The sequence below is a fragment of the Aspergillus neoniger genome (genome assembly GCF_003184625.1).
Source record: "Aspergillus neoniger CBS 115656 unplaced genomic scaffold BO87scaffold_15, whole genome shotgun sequence".
Classification (NCBI taxonomy): Eukaryota; Fungi; Ascomycota; class Eurotiomycetes; order Eurotiales; family Aspergillaceae; genus Aspergillus; species Aspergillus neoniger.
The window spans coordinates 60,999-73,752 of NW_020291143.1; the positions used below are offsets into that span (position 1 = coordinate 60,999).

The following is a 12,754-nucleotide window of genomic DNA, read 5'->3' on the forward strand; positions in this document are numbered from 1 at the left end:
AAGACCAACTAAACAGGGTCCAATGGCATCTGCCAGTCAACGACTTCAAACGGCGGCGCGGGACCCAAATTTGAGTCAACTCCACCGGTCCTCACCCAACCCCAGTTTCAACAAGATGCGCCCGAACCCACTCCCCGAAACAAGCACACACACCCGTAGCCAAGGCCGGTAGAATTGTCGGAGGGGTTGTAATATCCGACATACGGATCTGCGGCTGAAAGGGTTGAGGTTCCAGGCATGAGTGCAGCAACACATGGTTATCTCGCAGCCCTAATATTGGGTTTCTGGCCTTGTGCCTGACGATCCCGTTCGGCTTGAAACGCTGGTTTCCACGCGGGCCATGTCCCTGGTTAACCCATCTTTGGTTCTTTTGATAATTAAAGTTCCTGCAAGTTAACTACGAACTCGTGCCCCGATGGATGGCTAGAAATGCGAATAAGGATGGTCGGGATCTGCTGGGGATCCGTGGGATTCGCTGCAGTTCACCTCGGGCTGTGTTTACCATTTCTGAGGTTTCAAGTATAGGGGTTTTCTTCCTCCTTGTTTCTGGATTTCTTGGAGATGCTATGACTTGTTTCCCTTCATGTGACGGATAGATTGGATCCGGTCTCTGTCCGATTGACTTTGGACTGGGCATTTCTGTTGGGCTGCGACTCGTCTGATCGTTGTGTCATCTCTTTCTGTTGGTCTGTTGCTTTTCTTGCTACAATACACTAATAGTAATGTCCACTTGATGGCGCATGCTGGTAATCACCATCTGTCGACATCATGAAGTGGAAGGAGGACATTTGCCTGGAAGAACTTCCTAAGGTGAGTGTCACTATCCCCATGCTATATGAAACCCACTGTACAACTGACACATGCCACAATAGTCTCCGGGCACAGATAGCACTGCCATCTCCCTGTCCGAGGTCGAGAAGGACATCCTCGACAAGCAGGTGAATGCGCCCACATCTGAGCCAGGCTTCTTTGGCATCTATCGATATGCCAGTCGCTTGGACATATTCCTCATCATCCTCAGCTCGGTCGCATCTGTAGCAGGAGGGGCTGCTCTCCCTCTGTTCACCGTGAGTACATTTGTTCTCTATCTTCAGCATTGTCCTAACCATCATAGGTCCTCTTCGGCAACCTCACCTCAACCTTCCAAGACATCGTCGCCGGCACCATCACCTACGAGCACTTCCATAACGAGCTCAATCGATATGTTGTTTACTTTATCTACCTCGCCGTCGCCGAGTTCCTAACCATCTACATTGCGACCGCCGGCTTCATCTATACCGGTGACCATGTCGTCCAGCGCATCCGCGTGGAATACCTGCGCGCCATTCTGCGCCAGAACATTGCTTTCTTCGATAACCTGGGAGCCGGTGAAATTACCACCCGCATCACGGCAGACACAAACCTGATCCAGGATGGAATCTCCGAGAAAGTCGGCCTGGCGCTGACTGGTTTATCCACCTTTGCTACGGCATTCATCATCGCCTACATCAAGTTCTGGAAGTTGGCCTTGATCTGTAGTTCCACCCTTATTGCCCTGCTGGTTATCATGGGCGGAGGATCCATGTTTACCATGGTGTATAGCAAGAGATCGCTTGACTGTCAGGGTCGTTGCGGTAGTTTTGCCGAGGACATTCTTGACTCCGTGCGGACAGTTGTGGCCTTTGATGCTCAAAATGTGCTGGCTGCCAAGTACGATGCCCATTTGCTGGAGTCTGAGGGGCCTGCCAGGAAAGCACAGATCACCTTTGCCATTATGGTGGGTGGCTTGCTCTCCTGCATTCATTTGAATTATGGGTTGGGTTTCTGGCGCGGAAGTATCTTCCTCGTGCATGGAGATAGTGGTGTCCAGGCAGGTGATATTCTCACCATCCTCATGTCCATTATGCTGGGGTCGTACCATCTGGGCAACGTTGCCCCGAACACTCAGGCCATCTCGAATGGCGTGGCTGCGGCATCCAAGCTGTACAGTACCATTGAAAGGCCGTCGCCCCTGGATGCGTCGTCAGATCAGGGTCTGAAGCTCGGCCACATCAAGGGCAACATTGTCCTGCAGAACATCAGACACGTCTATCCGTCGCGGCCTGAGGTCATTGTTGCTAATGATCTGAGTGTCTACATCCCAGCTGGGAAAACGACAGCATTCGTTGGGCCCTCGGGATCCGGTAAGAGTACAGTCATCGGCCTGATCGAGCGGTTCTACAACCCCGTTGCTGGACGAATTACCCTCGACGGACATGACCTGCAGACCTTGAACCTGCGCTGGCTGAGACAACAAGTCTCTCTAGTATCTCAAGAGCCTCGGCTCTTCTCCGCCAGTATCTACGAGAACATCAAGTTCGGGCTCATCGGGTCCGACTTTGAGAATGAAACCGAGGCACAGATTACCAAGCGGATTCACGATGCTGCTCGCATGGCCAATGCACATGACTTCATCATGGCACTTCCCAACCGGTACGATACGAACATCGGGTCCTTCTCGCTGTCTGGTGGCCAGAAGCAGCGTATTGCTATCGCACGAGCGATCGTCAAGGATCCTCGTCTGCTGCTGCTCGACGAAGCGACTTCAGCGCTGGACGCAAAGTCGGAGGAAATCGTGCAATCAGCCCTAGACAAGGCCACCAAGGGCCGTACAACCATTGTCATTGCCCATCGCCTCTCCACGATCAAAGACGCACATAACATCGTAGTCCTCGTCAACGGCCACATCGTCGAACAAGGACCACATAGAGAGCTGATGGACCGGAGAGGCGTCTACTGCGACATGGTCGAAGCTCAGCAGATCAGACAGCGGGACAAGAAGCGGCACGAGTCGATGACGTTCTTCTTTGACGATGACTACGCTACTTATCCCATGGATGATCAAGACATCCTAAGCGATGATGGTTCATTAGTCGGGCTCAAGTCCGGCAGCAAAAACCAACGACCTCGCAGCCGAATGTCCATGTTCATACCGCCGCTGCCGACAAAAATCAAACAGACCTTCTCCCTGTGGTCGCTATTCAAATTTTTAGCATCATTCAACCGCCCCGAATGGCCGATCATGTCCCTAGGTCTCGCTGCTTCCATCGTCGCGGGCGGCATTCAGCCCTCTCAAGCCGTCCTCTTCTCCAAAGCCGTCAGCACTCTCAGTCTCCCGCCCTTTGAATACCAAAAATTACGCCATGACGCCAACTTTTGGTCCCTGATGTTCCTCATGATGGGCATGATCACCCTCTGCATCTACAGCCTCCAGGGGACCCTCTTTGCCTACAGCTCTGAGCGCATGATTTACCGCGCTCGCAGCCAAGCCTTCCGGGTTATGCTGAACAAAGACATTTCCTTCTTCGACCGCGAAGAAAACACCACCGGTGCTCTGACCTCCACACTCGGCGCTGAAACCAAGCAACTAGCCGGAATCAGCGGCGTCACACTGGGCACCATCCTCATCGTCTCCGTCAACCTGGCCGCCTCCCTGGTTGTGGCCCTAGCAATGGGTTGGAAACTCGCCCTGGTGTGCATCTCCGCTGTCCCAGTACTCCTCGCCTGTGGCTTCATTCGCGTCTGGATGCTCGACAGAATCCAGCGTCGCGCTAAAACGGCGTACCAAAAATCAGCTAGTTCTGCTTGTGAAGCAGCTTCCGCTATCCGCACGGTCGCTTCTTTGACTATGGAACCGGAGGTGCTGCAATCCTACGAATCGCAGCTCCATAAACAACTGCGAAGCGACATCTTCCCCATAATCAAGTCCTCTGCTCTGTATGCTAGCTCCCAGGCCCTGCCATTTCTATGCATGGCGCTCGGGTTCTGGTATGGAGGCAGCCTACTTGGAAAGGGCGAGTACTCCCTGTTTCAGTTCTACGTCTGCTTCAGCGAAGTCATCTTCGGCGCGCAGGCCGCAGGGACGATCTTCTCTCACGCCCCGGATATGGGCAAGGCCAAAAATGCGGCTGTGGAGTTCAAGAAACTCTTTCGCAATAACAACCCCACCACTTCCGCTATCAATAGCTACCGACACGGGCCTCCGGTCCACGTTGCTACCATGCAGGGAGAAGTTGAGTTCCGCGAAGTGTCATTCCGGTATCCCACGCGTCTGGAACAACCGGTTCTGCGCCACTTGAATCTTACAGTCAAACCAGGACAATATGTCGCTCTGGTGGGGTCGAGTGGTAGTGGCAAAAGTACTATTGTTGCCTTGTTGGAACGGTTCTATGAAGCGCAGGTGGGTGAGATCTACATTGACGGACGGAACATCAATGCGTTGGACAAGAAGTCGTATCGCAGTCATTTGGCGCTGGTCAGTCAGGAACCGTCACTGTTCCATGGTACCATTCGGGAAAATATTCTCCTTGGTTGTACAGATAAGGAGCACGTGTCAGAGGATATGGTAGTCAAGGCGTGCAGAGATGCGAACATTTATGATTTTATCATGTCGTTGCCGTGAGTTCCCCTTTCACTTTCTTTACGGTATATGCGGTTACTGATGAAGAAACAGACAAGGCTTTGACACCCTGGTCGGCAACAAAGGAGGCATGCTGTCAGGTGGGCAGAAACAGCGTATCGCTATTGCGAGAGCATTGATCCGTAACCCCCGCATATTGCTGTTGGATGAGGCGACTTCCGCGCTGGATTCCGAGTCGGAGAAAGTGGTGCAGGCTGCGCTGGACGCGGCTGCAAAGGGGAGAACCACTATTGCGGTAGCCCATCGTTTGAGTACGATTCAACGGGCAGATATGATATATTTTTTGGAGCAGGGAGAGGTAATTGAGTGTGGGACTCATAAGGAATTGTTGAGGCGCAGGGGACGGTATTATGAGATGGTCAATTTGCAGACTTTGAGGTGATTATACCAGCGACTTGGTGAATGATTATGGGATATGGGATGGCGTCAATGGTAATGTATATTAAAGGTGTAATGGGGAATAATGTATTTATCTCGAACCTTGTAAATATTCTTGGAAGGAGTAGCGTTTCGAATACAAATTCATCCTCGGCGATAACTATCGGAGATAAGATAAGAATCGTGTCACACTAAACCATATCCATCATAGTGTTTACTGCATCAGGCTAGTGCGGGGTGCTTACCTCATCCACCCAGAGGAGCCCAACTTTTTTGAATCAATAATTGCATCCAAATCCCCCCGCAACTTCCCCCTCCATCCCCGTGTCTATACCCCCTTTTTCACGCCTATACCATCACAATGGCTCTCCCCGCCTATAAGACCACCTTCCTGGAGTCCTGCCTGTCGGCCAATGTGCTGACCTTTGGCACCTTCACCCTGAAGTCGGGTCGCCGTACGCACCCCTCCAACACCCGCATCATCCAACCTGAAGACATACTGACGGTTCATAGACTCCCCCTACTTCTTCAACGCCGGCATCTTCAACACCGCCTCTCTCCTCTCCGCTCTCTCCACCGCATACGCCCACACCATCATCACCTTCCTCGCCGAGAACCCCTCCATCCCCAAGCCCGACGTTATCTTCGGGTACATTCCCTTTCCCCTTCCCTCCCCCCGCTCCCTCACCCCCCGCTAACAAAGCCATGACAAAATCAGCCCCGCATACAAAGGCATTCCCCTCGCCTGCGCCACCCTCCTCGAACTGAACCGCATCGACCCCGCCACCTGGGGCAGCGTGTCGTACAGCTACAACCGCAAGGAAGCGAAGGACCACGGCGAGGGCGGCAACATTGTCGGCGCCGCTCTGAAAGGCAAGACGGTGCTTGTGATTGACGATGTCATCACGGCCGGTACCGCGATGCGCGAGACCCTCAACCTCGTCGCGAAGGAGGGCGGCAAGGTCGTTGGATTCACTGTTGCTCTGGACCGCTTGGAGAAGATGCCCGGACCTAAGGACGAGAATGGAGTTGAGGACGACAAGCCGAAAATGAGCGCTATGGGCCAGATTCGTAAGGAGTATGGTGTGCCCACCACGAGTATTGTTACTCTGGACGACTTGATCAAGTTGATGCAGGCGAAGGGCAATGAGGCCGATATGAAGAGGTTGGAGGAGTATAGAGCTAAGTATCAGGCTAGTGATTAGGGTGGTGTAGGTAATTGGTTGGTGGATTGGGGGTTAGGGTTTGGGTGTAGGAATTAAAAGTTGTATGCATAGGGGCCTGGAGAGGTGCGTAAAGACGATTACGAGATGTCCAATGTCAGAAATGTGAACAAATGACTCTTCGGCGGATAGTCCTTGTTTATAGCTGTGTTAGTTCGGAGAGATGCTGGACTCGCCATGAGGCTAGCACAGTCGGTGGTTGCCATATTCCCAGGCTTGAAGTGACCGACGCTCGTTTGGCTGACGTGGTGGTTCATTAATGGGGACTATGTCGGCCTCTATGGCGTGCTGCAGTAAAGCTCGAACTGGGGCATGCACTATGACGCCCTAAGGGGGCCGACTACTACTTGGTCACCAGGAAAACTCCTGAAAAGGGTGCGTGATCGATTGGCTGTAGATGCTGAGCTCTTCGAAGCTTAAAACTATGTTGATTGGCAGGGCATTTCCCCTGTATATCGTTCACATCGCGCGGTTACTCTGGAAATTGATCGTGATCAAGGGGACAAAAAAACTAACCTAATCACTGGCGGTTTCTCGCACGGATCATGTACTTAGCGCAGAAGCGTCCAGGTGGATGGGAATCGTCCTCATTAACAAGAACACTATGAAAATCCTCGGTATTGAATGTCTGATAGTCTGGATGATCTTTCCTTTGATTTCTTGAGCGAGCTTTCCAGAACAACTCAGTTCACCATCTGATTCTCTTCATGACAGTGGCTGGGTTTGATACAACGATCATATACCTTACTTTCAACACGGACTAGACTATCATCTGCACGCTATGATCATCAATTTATCCTAGATTTGAAGTGAATAGCTTCAAATTTATACATATCCGTCACCGACAAGTTGGAGGTAGCTTTGATAATATGGTTATGACGGATCTATATATTTGACGGTAACTGTTATCCACTGCTAGATACCCTGCTGTAACTTACCGCCCGCTATTACTTTGTGGTGGCATGTCAATCGCAGAATGGTCTCGGCCCGTGTTCTGATTTCCGGTTTCGCTTCTAACCAGTGATATATCGGAGGTAGGCCCTTTGTTTCTTGCAGGATTCTGTTCGGAGTTTTCTCGAAGCTGAGCAGTCCACCTATCATTGGCCTCTCGGGATAATCTCGGCACCGAACCATCTCCGAGATGCCGATTGACGCATGGTAGCTATCAGCCACATTCTGGAATGCTCGTAACCGGGATCTGCTTGTTGCGCGATTAAGCATCCCGTCCCTGGTTGATCTGATGGAACTGCAGATTTTTATTCACTCAGCTAGGGGATGACGTGTTTCGATGCATTGGTATTGCTGCAGTGAGATTGACTCGGAGCTTCGTGCCGTGCAACATCGGAGATGGTCGTACAGCAGGTAGATTGCTGTCACTCAATTGATGCACCTGTGATTTACCTTGTGTAAAGAAGCTCCCTGCTGTGAAACCGCACTTCTGAAGTTCCAGGGCAGTTCAGCTGTGGTGTGACAGACACAGCTGCGGCTCTGAGATAAACCCATGCAATCTGGATTATCTGGATTGCCCCTGACTAGTTAGCTATCTATTAACCTGGAATGTCTGATTCATTGTAAGTGTTGAAAGGAAGAAAATTTCTCACTCTTGATTGTAGCTAACCTGTTTATCAGGTCTATCGGGAACGGCATCAGCCCAATGGCGGCACCGGCGATAGCTCGGCATCGGAGATGGATCGGCGTGTCGTATACATGGAATCATCAACTCAAGTATATAAAGCCCTACAGTTCCAGTTCTATATACCATCAACATCAGCTCAACTGCAATAGACTATTTCGTCTAGACACTTCCATCTAGACTTAATAATAATCACATCATGTCGTCAACACCAGACCCGGCCAATGGCCCATCCCATCCTGCCCTATACAGGACAGAAACGAGGCAATCCCTCGAGAACCGCGGAATATCAGAGAAAGCACCACCGACAGACTACAACTATCCCGATGTCGGTCGAGAAGAGGACCCTGTCTTTCCGGAGGAATACACCGTCGAGACCAACACCGGCCTTGTCCCCGAACGAACACTCGAACAGATGCGCTCCCGCACATCCTCACATCACACATCAAGCTCCGACATCGAGAAAGCCAAAGAACCAGCAGAATTCGTCACCTTCACCATCAATGATCCTGAGAATCCCTTTAACTGGTCTCGTACATACCGCTGGTATGTTACAATGATCGCCTCTCTCCTCGTCGTCTGTGTCGCCTACGGCTCCGCCATTGTCACCGGTGGCCTCGGCCTCATCGAAGAAAAGTACCACGTCTCCCTCGAAGTCGCAACCCTCACCTGCTCCATCATGGTCTGCGGATTTGCCGTCGGCCCTCTTCTCTGGTCCCCTCTGTCTGAAATAATCGGCCGCCGTCCCGTCTACATCATCTCTCTCGTCCTCTACACCATCTTCAACATCCCATGCGCCCTGTCCCCAAACATCGGCGGCCTTCTCGTCTGCCGCTTCCTCTGCGGTGTCTTCTCCAGCTCCGGTCTCTCTCTTGCCGGCGGCACAATTGCCGACATTTGGAACCTCGAAGACCGCGGCATGGCTATCGCCTTCTTCGCCGCAGCCCCCTACTGCGGACCCGTCATCGGTCCCATCGTCTGCGGCTGGATCACCGTCGGTGCCCACCGTCTCGACCTCTTCTTCTGGACTAACATGGCCTTCGCCGGCGCCGTACTTATCCTCGTCGGTCTAATTCCAGAAACCTACGCCCCCGTAATCCTTAAACGCCGCGCTGCCCGTCTCCGCAAAGAAACGGGAAACCCCAACATCATCACGGAGCAGGAGAAGCACAAGCTCACCCTGCACGATATCATCCGCACCAGCCTCATTCGCCCCATCACTATGATCCTGACCGAGCCCGTCCTCGATCTCATGTGCATGTACATCGTGCTCATCTACAGCATGCTCTATGCTTTCTTCTTCGCCTACCCAGTCATCTTCGGAAAGTTGTACAACTACAACGACGGCCAGATCGGACTGATGTTCATTCCCATCCTTATCGGCGCGGGCTTCTCCCTTCTTTTTACACCCCTCGTCGAGAAGCACTTCCACCGTATATGTCTCTCCCGTCCACCTACCCCGGAAGACAGACTCATTGGTGCGTTGATCGGTGCGCCGTTCGTGCCTATCTCGCTTTTTATTCTCGGTGCTACTTCGTTCAAGCATATCATCTGGGTCGGACCGGCATCATCAGGAATCGCGTTTGGGTTTGGCATGGTGCTGTGCTATTATGCGGTCAATAACTATATCATTGATAGTTATCAGAAGTATGCGGCTTCGGCGCTGGCTGCAAAAGTGTTTTTGAGATCGGGTGGAGGTGCGGCCTTCCCGTTGTTCATTACCCAGATGTATGATCGTTTGGGTTTGCAGTGGGCGTCGTGGTTGTTGGCGTTTATTGGGGTCGGGATGGTGTTCATTCCGTATGTGTTCTATTTCTTTGGCGGGAGGTTGAGGGAGAAGTTGGGGAGGAAGGAATAGATTTGGGGATGGAGGGTAAATTGGAGATGTGGTAATGAACTTATAGATGATTAGAACGAGAATATAGATAGATTAATGTGTTACACCTTTTAATTGCAAAATTATTCCCTATTCTGCTTCGCCTTGTTTTGTCCCTTATCTCATATGGTTGTCGGATTCGTTTTCAGCTTTGCTCATGCTTGCTTTTTTTGGGTGCCAACCCCGCCTAGTCTTCTACCATTGAATCCCCGAGGAACGCCGGTGATTTCGTATCCTCCATTCCTTCTACAGCCTTGTGGACGTGCTGCCTCTGAAAATTAGGCATCCATGCAGATCGGGACACTGCCAAGTTATAAGTGCGCTAATATAAAGTTTAAGCTTTTTCCAAGCTTCCATCGATTGTATTCTATCAAATGGGAGGCTTCTGGTGTCACACAGTGTTTTGACTTCATTCGGCTTTCCCATATCTTTTCTTCAGCACAGACGGTGGCGTAAAGATTGAGAACTATCGTTAATCGTTTGACTGCCGACATGACTTGGTTTACCGGTGCCCGAGACACGTCTGATAAAGGCTGGCATTTTGATGCTGTCAGTCTCTTAGCTGTAATTGGGGAGTCCATCATCGAGAGGCAGAAGCATCTTATAGTGGCTTCACCATTTTGTGCTCTACCGCGACTTTTACCGGCGCCACAAGCCATTTTAAACACGGGTTCGACGACCCAGCTGCCACCGGTTACCAATGTGTCTGTCATTGGTGTATATTCAGGGAGAACTTACAATCAAATGGGTTACTTCGCCGGACTTATCCATGAGGTGGACAACTTGGAACCTTATGAATTTCGCGCTTATCGCATCGGTCATACGGAACGCTACTACACTGAAGCCAAACCCGGTAGCCTGGAAGAATATCACGAACCCGCTAGAACGAGGATCGGCCTGCAGTTTCTCTGCCCCATGAATATCCTTACATTAGCATCTGTTCTCTTAACGATTGGTTTGGCTATTTGGTCGATCATCCTCCACGATGGTGTCGGTTTGCTTGCCATAATCACCATTTCGATATCCAGCAGCCTTGCATGTCTTTCGCAGCATTCCTATCCAGAAGTCGAGAGGAAAGAAGAATACGCCAATGAGCAAGAGAAACTTGTTATCAGGACCCGCAATGGTGCTGTTATTGTCGTTCAGTGCACCGAGGATATCGCCCAGGAACTATATCTAAACCCAGAACATTACAAGTATACCTTGAAGCCGGATCAAACTCTCTTCAAATTCCTGATGGTGGCCAGCACCGTTCTACTCATGATCTCCGTGCTTCTTCTAAGCAACTGCGGGTGGACAATGCAGACAGCTATCGCTGTTACCTACATCCTGCTGAACTTTTTTTACTGGGCCATCTCAGTGCTGCTTAATAGGCCAAACTCCTGGGATTTACTTGGATTTAAAGTGGAAGTGTACAATTATAGAAAATACGCTAGTTATACGTATGCACTCTGGTTTGCGATCCGGGAAACAGGCGAGGTTGGGTGGGTTAAAGAAGCTCGTTTATTACCTGATTCGGAAGCGTGGAATGCCTGGTTAGAGGAGGCAAAGCAAAACATCACGAATTCAAACTAGGAACCTGAGGAGGCAAGACTTCGATTGATGGCAGAAGCATCATTGTCAAGTCGCGTCCCTGTGTCAGAAGTTGTCTGATGGACTAATAGAGCAAATATACACCCTTTGCCATGATCACCAGGGCAAGGAACTGACCAATACCTTACTATCATTATGATTGAAACTATAATTCCATTGATCGTATATAGAAACACCCACGTCGACATCGGCTTGCACTTGTGATAACAGATTCTATTTAAATTGAGAGGCCTGATCTTGAGGTCTAAGTTTGCAATAATTTTGAACTACGCAGAAGCCAGGGTGTTGCGCTGTGGAACGTGGACATAAATTGTTTTATCTCTGTGTCTATAGGGACCAATGGGCGTAATTATTCTCTGTACGATGGAAAGCCGTTCGCTAAAGTCACTGCGAGACATTATAGGATTCTTCTACGGTGTATTCTCCAGTTATGCCAGGTCTATAAATCTCGTGATCGGATGGATTAACAACCCATCCAGGTCACGCATGTTGTATGCTCCCTTCTCATCATCCCGAATAGGTACTGCCTCTGTGGTCTTTGAAAGACGACTAGTGAAACCGCGGGACAATAACAAGCCAACAATTCTTGCTGCTTCGATGGTTTTGATTTCCTCATCGCTCAGCCCTCCAGCTTCCTTCTTGAATTTGCTCCAGAATATATCCTCTAATGTGACATAATCGTCGTATCTCATCCAACCGCCCTTGAGATGGACCTTACTTATCAGTCGTTGGTGGGAGTGAAGGTTTAGGCCAAACGGTGCAACCTCTGCTTCGGCCCAATCCACCACCCCAACTAGGTTGCATGTGGTTTCGTTCACCATGATATTACAGACCCCAAAATCCCTATGTAATAACACCATAGGGAGAGAAAAGATAGCAGGCAAAGAGCTGATTGATTTCTGAATCAAGGGGCGAAATCGGTCCGGCAGAGATATGAGTAGTAACTCAAGCTCGCTCTTATATTGATGATATAGACTATCGCGGTAGCTCTGATCAACGATTTGGGGTGATTTCCACGAAAGCGCAAAGAACCTATAATGTCACTAGTCAGGAATTTGACAGGCAACGAGGCGCACTAGACATATCGCGACGTCAATTACCAGATTCTCGCGCCATGAAGAAAACTCGGCTGAATTTTCGGGAAACTGATTGTTGTGCGCCAGGATAAAATCCAAGTAGCTAATTCCCTGTATTCTATCCATGACATAGATATGAAGGGCTTCCTTTCCCACTAATTCTTTCCCAATCTGTCCCCTAGTGATGACCTCAGGAGCAAACTCTCCATAAATGGCGCGTGCCAGATTTACTGTTTCCATGCTTAAACGAGAAGACTTAAGGCGGAATTGAACGACAAACTCGTCATTCGGCCCAGCATAGACCGTATAGCTGCATACGCCCTGCACAGCTACCGGAACGATTTCACCACCAAGATGTTCTCTTGCAAAGGCATCGCAGGCCGAGCGAGTCGCCGTAGTCCGCTCGAAGAAGCTTGCAATCGCTTGATCAACAGAGTAGTCAAGGCTAGAAGTAGCCATGACGCATATGAGATTGCGGCGTTGGATGGATATAAGTGATTAACTGATGATGCAGAGATGCAGTCGGAGGATGCGAAG

At 50.4% G+C, this 12,754-nt stretch overlaps 5 protein-coding genes across 5 annotated transcripts; 4 read left to right on the plus strand and 1 right to left on the minus strand.

Moving 5' to 3' along the window:
- Window positions 1-768: 768 nt before the first annotated feature.
- On the plus strand, window positions 769-4,820 carry BO87DRAFT_358239 (putative ABC multidrug transporter; the record flags this gene model as incomplete). Its single annotated transcript, XM_025621456.1, has 4 exons — window positions 769-810; window positions 873-1,067; window positions 1,115-4,416; window positions 4,472-4,820. 4 exons carry the CDS (start codon window positions 769-771, stop codon window positions 4,818-4,820), a joined length of 3,888 nt encoding a protein of 1,295 aa, XP_025479888.1.
- A 314-nt stretch (window positions 4,821-5,134) lies between these two features.
- On the plus strand, window positions 5,135-6,070 carry BO87DRAFT_47265 (orotate phosphoribosyltransferase). The gene is made up of 3 exons (XM_025629300.1): window positions 5,135-5,271; window positions 5,330-5,465; window positions 5,520-6,070. Exons 1-3 carry the CDS (start codon window positions 5,178-5,180, stop codon window positions 6,019-6,021), a joined length of 732 nt encoding a protein of 243 aa, XP_025479889.1. The 5' UTR covers window positions 5,135-5,177; the 3' UTR covers window positions 6,022-6,070.
- Window positions 6,071-7,507: 1,437 nt separating this feature from the next.
- Window positions 7,508-9,631, plus strand: BO87DRAFT_47254 (MFS transporter). Its single transcript, XM_025629299.1, has 3 exons — window positions 7,508-7,610; window positions 7,669-7,764; window positions 7,825-9,631. The coding sequence occupies exon 3, from the start codon at window positions 7,872-7,874 to the stop codon at window positions 9,528-9,530; it is 1,659 nt and encodes a 552-aa protein (XP_025479890.1). The 5' UTR covers window positions 7,508-7,610; window positions 7,669-7,764; window positions 7,825-7,871; the 3' UTR covers window positions 9,531-9,631.
- A 345-nt stretch (window positions 9,632-9,976) lies between these two features.
- BO87DRAFT_435601 (uncharacterized protein) lies at window positions 9,977-11,183 on the plus strand. The gene has a single exon (XM_025627773.1). The coding sequence runs from the start codon at window positions 10,041-10,043 to the stop codon at window positions 11,121-11,123; it is 1,083 nt and encodes a 360-aa protein (XP_025479891.1). The 5' UTR covers window positions 9,977-10,040; the 3' UTR covers window positions 11,124-11,183.
- Window positions 11,184-11,569: 386 nt separating this feature from the next.
- BO87DRAFT_358247 (uncharacterized protein) lies at window positions 11,570-12,716 on the minus strand (the record flags this gene model as incomplete). The annotated part of the gene is given in 3 exon segments (XM_025621457.1): window positions 11,570-12,173; window positions 12,209-12,216; window positions 12,233-12,716. The coding sequence occupies 3 exon segments, from the start codon at window positions 12,674-12,676 to the stop codon at window positions 11,570-11,572; spliced, it is 1,056 nt and encodes a 351-aa protein (XP_025479892.1). The 5' UTR covers window positions 12,677-12,716.
- Between the last annotated feature and the right edge of the window lie 38 nt (window positions 12,717-12,754).

What these genes read in the sequence shown, in the direction of transcription:
- BO87DRAFT_47265 (XM_025629300.1), top strand. Translation starts at nt 5,178, where the DNA reads ATGGCTCTCCCCGCCTATAAGACCACCTTCCTGGAGTCCTGCCTGTCG. An exon ending in CACCCTGAAGTCGGGTCGCC is followed by an intron (nt 5,272 to 5,329) that starts GTACGCACCCCT and finishes GACGGTTCATAG; the next exon opens with ACTCCCCCTACTTCTTCAAC. An exon ending in AAGCCCGACGTTATCTTCGG is followed by an intron (nt 5,466 to 5,519) that starts GTACATTCCCTT and finishes CCGCTAACAAAG; the next exon opens with CCATGACAAAATCAGCCCCG.
- BO87DRAFT_47254 (XM_025629299.1), top strand. Translation starts at nt 7,872, where the DNA reads ATGTCGTCAACACCAGACCCGGCCAATGGCCCATCCCATCCTGCCCTA.
- BO87DRAFT_435601 (XM_025627773.1), top strand. Translation starts at nt 10,041, where the DNA reads ATGACTTGGTTTACCGGTGCCCGAGACACGTCTGATAAAGGCTGGCAT.